Source organism: Aotus nancymaae, unplaced genomic scaffold (assembly GCF_030222135.1).
Source record: "Aotus nancymaae isolate 86718 unplaced genomic scaffold, 86718_ANA_hifiasm-v0.15.2.pri h1tg000003l, whole genome shotgun sequence".
NCBI lineage: Eukaryota > Metazoa > Chordata > Mammalia > Primates > Aotidae > Aotus > Aotus nancymaae.
The window spans coordinates 30,336,915-30,344,704 of NW_026988414.1; the positions used below are offsets into that span (position 1 = coordinate 30,336,915).

The window sequence follows — 7,790 nt, forward strand, 5'->3', positions numbered from 1 at the left end:
ACTCTTAGAGGTGGGGCCTAATGGGAGGCATTTGGGTCATGGGGATGAATCTCTCCTGAAGGTTTTGGTGAGGTCCTCGTGGTAACGAGTGTATTCTCCTCCGCATAGTTCTGTGAGAGCTGGTCGTTAGCAGGAGCCTGGCATCTTCCTCCCCTCTTTCTATTCTTCCTCTCTTCTCATATGATCACTGTACGTGCTGGCTCCCCTTCTTCCATCGTGAGTGGAAGCCCACATCAGGAGCAGATGCTGGAGCCATGCTTCTTGTACAGCCTGCAGAATCATGAGCACCAAGTAAACCACTTTTCTTTATAAATTACCCAGCCTCAAGTATTCCCTGATAGCAACACACAACAAACTAACACAGACATCAATTGCTCTTTTCCTGGACCTGTACTACCATAGCCTATTTATTTCCACAGAAGTTTTTCTGCTCATAAATATAATTCCCTAAGCCTTCATTTTGAATTTTCCCCTAAATAAAATTAAGGACCCCTTGGAGAATCAAGCTTTTAGGAGGGACACCTATTACTAAAACTTCTGTGAAGAAATTATTGAAAAATGGTTCAGATGTATATGCCAAAGTCTCATGTGAGAAATATCTTTTAAAGCTAGAGCCCTTTTGGGGAAGGCCTCGCTTTTTCCCTTCCCCTAAGGAAGTGATAATTTTTTCTATGAGAATAGTTAGAATAACAGAACTGACCAGGCAGTCCTTTTTCCTTTGGCTATCAGTAGATTGGCCCCAAACTTATAACCCACAAAATGCTCTTCTTTTTATGTTCCAGGTTTTCTATGACAAATACTTGTAATCCTAGTTCATATTTTCCCAAATCTTATTTTACTTAATTTTAGTCTTTAATTGTTTTACTCTTTGTCAGTAAATGGATTCAAATCTTTTGTGGAATGGGATATAGAGGAAAAAAGAAAGGAAGGAGGGAAGAAGACCTCAGATTTTCCTTATAATGGGTACAAAATAGCCAATCAAATGTAAATTGTAGTCTCTTTATTACAAACAGTATTGGCATTTAAAACTGTATTAGAAAAGCATAATAGCAACAAATAAAATAAAACAACAAGAGCATGAAGTTTTATTTTCTTTTAAAAAGAACCAACAATGGAAAATCTGCAGAGAGTTAGAGGTCCAACAATGGCAGGTGGGGATGAGAGACTAAAAGGAAAAAAACAATCACCATAATACAGTGCTTGTTTATGTAATTCTACACCCAAACCCGTACCCAATAGGTGTGGGGGCTGAAAAGCAGTGTTGTTTCAAAGCCCTTTGTCATATTTTATCCCCTTTGGCTCCTAACACCTTGTAAAATAGGTCACACGGGTAATATTTCAACTGAAGAATTAAACTTTGATGTACTGAAAACCACAAAACTAAGATTTACTAGTGTTATAATGGGTAAGACAAGAGGCTATGGTGTCAGATATAGCTTGAATTCCCACTTCTACTGTCAACTATTTATCAGAGTTGGAGCTCCCATATAGCCCATTCCCTCATCTGTAAAATGAGAACAATGAGTACTTTCTGCATGTTTCCCTCTCCCTCCTCCAAAAGTTCTGCACATTTTTCACTGAGTTCCCAGAAGTTTAATTTGGTTAAACCCAATATAAACCTTGCCTTGATCTTTTCTTGGAATTTAAGTCTCCAACTTAAAGTGTTCTCTCCCACTACAGGGCGTGAAGCCTCAATTGGTCCCTTGCCAGTTGCCAATGTTCCAGCTGTCAGCCACCCCACAGAGTGCCCTTGCAGATGACCCAGTGCACATCCATGTGACAGGCCTGCCCCCATCCCGGGTGGTGACTCTGAAGGCCTCACTGAAGGATGAGAAGGGGAATCTGTTTCGGTCCATGGCCTTCTACAGGGCTAATGAGGTCGGCGAGGTGGACCTGGAGCAGGCTCCCGCATTTGGAGGTGACTACATGGGGGTACATCCAATGGGCCTCTTTTGGTCTCTGAAGCCTGAGAGGCCTTTCCGGAGGCTGCTCAAGCAGGACGTGATGAACAGCCCCTTTTGGGTCACGCTGGACCTATATGACTCCATTTGTTTTCAAGATTCAGCCACCATTCAGCCCAAGGCTAGCCAGACCGTGCAGCGCTGGTTCTCAGGCCCTGGGGTGCAGAGGAAGCAGATCCGAGAAGGTCGAGTGCGAGGGGGCCTTTTTCTCCCTCCAGGTGAGACTAATCTTTGGTGATAGAGAAACCAGTGTTAATGTGTATTAGTTTGTTTTCACACTGCTGATAAAGGCATACCCGAAACTGGGAACAAAAAGACATTTAATTGGTCTTACAGTTCCACATGGCTGGGGAGGTCTCATAATCATGGTGGAGGGCAAAAGGCACTTCTTACATGGCAGCAACAAGACAGAATGAGGAAGAAGAAAAAGCAGTACCCCCTGATAAACCCATCAGATCTCACAAGACTTATTCACTGTCACGAGAATAGCACGGGAAAGACCAGCCCCACGATTCACTTATCTCCCCCTGGGTCCCTCTCACAACACATGGGAATTCTGGGAGATACATTCAAGTTGAGGTTTGGCTGGGGATGCAGCCAAACCGTATCATAATGGAAATAAAAACAACAAAAAAAGTATCAGATTATTAGAGAGCCAGTATTTCCTGTAAACTTTTAAAATTAATGTGCCTGTGTGTGTGTTTGTGTGTGTGTGTAATTTCGCTCACCTTGTATTTTCACAGCTATTTGACCCTTTTTTCCACTCTTTCTGATCCTATTTTCTCCTCTCTTTGCACTCACAGGGGAAGGCCCTTTCCCAGGAGTCATTGATTTGTTTGGGGGCATTGGGGGCCTAATAGAATTTCGGGCCAGTCTTTTGGCTTCCCATGGTTTTGCAGTACTGGCATTAGCATATTTTGCCTACGAAGACCTGCCTGACAAACTGCAGGAGGTGGACTTGGGATATTTTGAGGAAGCTGCCAACTTGCTACTAGCTCATCCCAAGGTATTTAAACTACTTTCCATTTTACCTTGCAACATTACACATACACACACACAAAGTCACCAATGTCTGCTCTGTTCTACCAACTTGTGCAGACTTGGAGACAGCACAGCTGACAGTTAAATGGAGATAAAATAGCTGCCTTGTAAGTTGAGTTGATTTGTGATCAGTTTCGTGATTATTGGCACATAGAAGACAATAAATAAGTGGTGGACATAATATGATTATTTTTTAGTAGAAAAAAACCAAGACATCTTTAATTTGAAGTACTTGTAACTTTTTCTTAAGTGGCTCTTCAATGTTTACTGTCACTCATCTCAAATCATGAATTCTCTGGCTTGACAGGTTTTCAAACTTCAGTGATTATCTCTAGAGGGGAATAATGCTGTAATAAGTCACACTGAAGAGTCCTGAAACTAAGAACAATGCAGAAGTTCAATACTAAACCTGAGGTACAAGATCAGGTCAGGAGTATTGGCAAAACTGACTTGACTGCATCATCTGACAAGCTGAATTAGCTCTTTAGTTAGTTTCAGAGCTAGGGGCAGAGTGAAGAATAGAGTATGTGTCCAATGCCATGAGCCAGGCTAGAGAAAGGAATCTGAAAAGGAAGGGTCATTTTAGCACTCTTTGTCAAGTGTGTCCTTCTACTATTGAAAATGTAGTTCATGGACCAGTGGCCACAGCATTATCTGGAAGCCTTCAGAAATGCAGAATCTCATTTTTCATCCCTGTATCAGCATACTGCATATTAACAAGATCCCCAGGTGATTCTTAAGCACATTAATGATTGAGAAGGACTGGAATAGTACACTAACCTAGCTTCCTCTAAGAGTTAAATATCAGTTGAACTAGGATCTAGTTCTCTTGAGGAGTTCCAAAGTACTAATATTTGTGCTAATGATTAAAAACAGAAACCCAGAAAGAGATATCACAATATCAAGTATAAGGGTTGATATTCCACTGAGTTTAACTTATTGTTTTGCAAATCAAAATGTTCAAATGTCAACCATATCTTATGGATCTACTTAATAATGGTAAAACAATACTGGCTTACATTTGTTGAGTGACTATTTGTTAGACTATCTAGGCAAGATATTTTATATGCAGTCTCATGTAACATTCACAATAGCCTTATGAAGTACTGTCAACAGCAACCTCATTTTTCAGATGAGGAAGCATATTTAAAGTAATGTGTCAAAACTACGTAGCCAGTAAGTGACGGAGACAATCTGATAATGTCTTTGCTCCAAACCATTAAATTATCTTTGACTTCCCCAAATGTTTCATTCTCTTCTACCCCAACCCTGAAGAGCCTTGACTCTTCTCAAGGAGAGATAGGATATGTTTCCTATTTGAACATTATCAACATCATCTTTAGTGTTGAGAAAACATGCAATTTTTCTAAGTTTATTTGAGTGTTTTTAAAAGATTGCCTAAAAAGAATTAAATGCCAACTAAAATGTTTTCAAATTATTTTTTTTCATTTCTCATATAACTATTTGTGACATTAGCCTGAGGAAAATAAGTCAACTGCAAAAATTCAACTTAGATTTAGATTCAGGAGATAAGCTTCAATTTCTACCTCTGCCTTTTGATAATATTGTGGCCTTAAGCAAATCTTTTAAGTTTCTTGAATCCAGTTTGCCTATTGGAAAGACCAACTGAGATAATGTGTATATAGCACTTAGCATACAGTAAACTCTCAAAAAATCCACTTTGTTATCTTTGCCCATCTATTTTCTTCTCTCTCTTCCCAAGTCTTTCCCCAATCACCAAGTGTTTTAAGTTCTACTCCTGTCTTTCTCAATACATCACACCCTCTTCATCCTCCTTCACATTGTTTTAGCCTACTTACCAATTTCCTACTTCCAGATACAGCCTTCCTCCTTCACTCTCTATTCATCAATCACACGGATGGTTCCTGATTTTCTTGGGGGACATTTTAAACTATCAGATTCTTGGGCCCACTCATACCTATGGAACAGACACTCAAAAAAATTGAGTTTCAGAAAGCTCAAATTAAAAAAAAAAATCAGATAATTCTGATGACAGGAAGTGCTGGGGATACAATTGTGAACAAAACAAGCAAACTAGGTCTTTAAGTACTTGCTGTTGTTTGTCCAGAGTACCCTTCCTTTCCTCCTTCATCTATGAGACCTCTCACGTCCCCTCAGCTCCTTCAGTCTGCGAGAGAATTAATGATCCCCTTCTATGAGCTACTATCTTTTCCTCTTGGGCTAGGTACTACGATTCAATTATTTATTGAATCCAAGCCTTTTGTCTTTATACTCTCGTTGCTTTCAGAATTAGCTGTTGAATTTATGGAGGTAATAAATACATGGGCAAAACCTTCGTAGCTATAAAATGCTATTTAAATGTGAAATCCACTTACATAATATTTAAGAGAACCTGGGAAACACCTTTTTTTTCTGGCTAGAGACAATTTTGCTCTTCAGAACACTTACCTGGCTCTGTTCTTGTACTGCCAAGTATCACTGGTGCATTAGACTCTTTTTGCCTCTGCAATTGATGAAGAGTGTTTATTTCTATTGTTTCACTCCATCCTCATAACAACCTTGAAAGGTCAGTAATAGTATCATCCCTACAAGACAATAAAGCTTAGAGAGGGTAAGTGGGTAACGTTCTCAGTCCCAGAAGCTGGTAAACCTGGATGCCAGGTCTCGACCTCCTTTGACTCTTTCCATCATGCCTGTTTGTTGGCACGCCCGGGACAGCTCTTTCTCAGCTTGTGACCTGTAATAGATTTCCCTTTGTTTTGTGCTTCAGATCCAAAGGCCAGGGATTGGAGTGATCTCCGTATGCAAAGGTGCCGAGATTGGCTTGGCTATGGCATGCTACCTGAAGCAGGTGGTGGCCACCGTCTGCATTAACGGGATCAACGCCAGCTTTGAAATTCCACTCAGATACGGGGATCTGGTTGTGACACCCATCCGCTCAGCTCAGGAGCGCCTGCAGGTCCACGTCTCTGGAGCTGTGCGCATCCGCCACTGTAAGGGAGACCCCCGAGATGAGCTCCATCAGCAGAGTGTGCTTCCTGTTGAAAAGGCCAGAGGCTGGATTCTTTTCATCGTCGGAGAGAGTGACGAATGCCTGGATAGCAAAGCGTACGATGAGCAGGCCGTGGACCAGCTGCGGAGCCACGGCAGAAGCAGCGGGAGGATGCTGGCTTACCCCGGGGCAGGCCACCTCCTAGAGCCGCCCTATGCTCCCTTGTGTTTCGCGTCCTGGAACCCGGGCATTTCGAGGCCCTTGCTCTGGGGAGGAGACCCTGCTGCTCATGCGGCAGCCCAGGAGCACGCCTGGGGAGAGATCCAGCAATTCTTCAGGCAACACCTCATTAAGACCAGAAGCAAACTCTGAGCAAGGATTGAGTGATGATGGGGTGGGCAGAGGCTGGAGTGCGCGTGGGAGGATGATGAGGATGAGGCGAGAACGAGGTGGGGTGAGGGGGCTCTCCTAGTTTGGCTAGATCCACAGTCATCTTGAATCAACTGGAAGGAGGTAAGACAAAAATCAAAGGACTGGGCACACATTCACAAGAAGTATTTCTCATAAATTTGTATGTGTTACAAATTTTCGTAAATAGAATTCTACTTTATACAGACTAAGGAACATCATTATTTCAAAATAGTGATACCCGTGCAAACTGTTTTATTGTTTGTTTTTGTTGTTGAGACAGAGTCACGTTCATTCACTCAGGCTGGAGTGCAGTGGTGCGATCATGGCTCACTGCAGTTTCGAACTCCCAGGCTCAAGCTATCCTCCCAGCCTCCTGAGTCACTGGGACTGCAGGTGTGTATCACCAAGCCTGGCTAATTTTTTTTTTTTTTTTTATAAGAGACAGGATCTCGTTAAGTTGAACTCCTGACCTCAAGCAATCGTCTTACCTCTGCCTCCCAAAGTTCTGAGATTAAAGGCATGAGCCACTACACCTGGCCCCTTGCAAATGGAATAATCTTTTATACCCCAGTTAGCAATAGCTTGGGCCAGGCATTACCAATCTAGATAAATTCCCTAGAACCTCCCAGTTACTGACAGAAATACATTTTCTGTTTAAACTATTTTGAATTGCATTTCTGACACTTGATACAAAAAGTTCTAAAACTACCATTAAGTATAATGCTTGCTATAGATTTCCAGTAGATTCTTAATTTTTTTTTTGGAATAGTGATGCTTCTATTTATTCCTAAAATATATGTTTACCATTTTAATAAAATTGAATTTTATCAAATACCTTTGTGGTATTTATTAAAATTAAATGAGTTAATATTTTTAAAGCTATTAGAACAGTGCCTGGCACACAGCAATTACTATTCTAGAGTTAGGCATTATTATTTTCTCCAAAGCTTTCCTTCTCAAGTCTGCTAGTGAAATGAATTGCATTTATTAATTGACTCATTTTTCTTATGTATCTAATTTTAATAGATTAATTTCTCATATTGATTAATGTGGGTTTTAAAACTTGTTTTAGAGCCAATCTGGTCATTTATATTTTTTCAGAATTGCACCCATGTTTTCTAGAACACATTTTTCTCTTATAATTTTTGACATGGCCCCTATTATTTATATGTGTGTTTTCTTTTTCTTCTCAGCCTGATTTGCCAAATATTTCTCTTTTATTTATCTTTTCCAGGGACAGTTTGTGGTTTATTTGTTGGTCAAATTGTTTTTTACCGATTCATTGAGTTCTGATTTTTAGAAATAAATTATTTTCTGCTGCCACTTTTGTATTTTTCCGACTTTGTGATATGCAGTGCTCTCATTTCCTTAATTTCTTAAAAAGTTCTGGTTTACTTTTTGTT

At 40.6% G+C, this 7,790-nt stretch overlaps 1 protein-coding gene across 1 annotated transcript; it reads left to right on the forward strand.

Annotated features, from left to right (window-relative positions):
- Window positions 1-1,716: 1,716 nt before the first annotated feature.
- Window positions 1,717-6,348, forward strand: LOC105727317 (acyl-coenzyme A amino acid N-acyltransferase 1-like). The gene is made up of 3 exons (XM_012467131.2): window positions 1,717-2,179; window positions 2,765-2,967; window positions 5,755-6,348. The coding sequence occupies exons 1-3, from the start codon at window positions 1,717-1,719 to the stop codon at window positions 6,346-6,348; spliced, it is 1,260 nt and encodes a 419-aa protein (XP_012322554.2).
- Window positions 6,349-7,790: the final 1,442 nt, after the last annotated feature.

Bases quoted from the DNA above. Each gene is read 5' to 3' on its own strand.
- LOC105727317 (XM_012467131.2), top strand. From the start codon at position 1,717: ATGTTCCAGCTGTCAGCCACCCCACAGAGTGCCCTTGCAGATGACCCA. The intron at 2,180-2,764 runs GTGAGACTAATC...TTGCACTCACAG, and splicing joins GGGCCTTTTTCTCCCTCCAG to GGGAAGGCCCTTTCCCAGGA. The intron at 2,968-5,754 runs GTATTTAAACTA...TTTGTGCTTCAG, and splicing joins TGCTACTAGCTCATCCCAAG to ATCCAAAGGCCAGGGATTGG.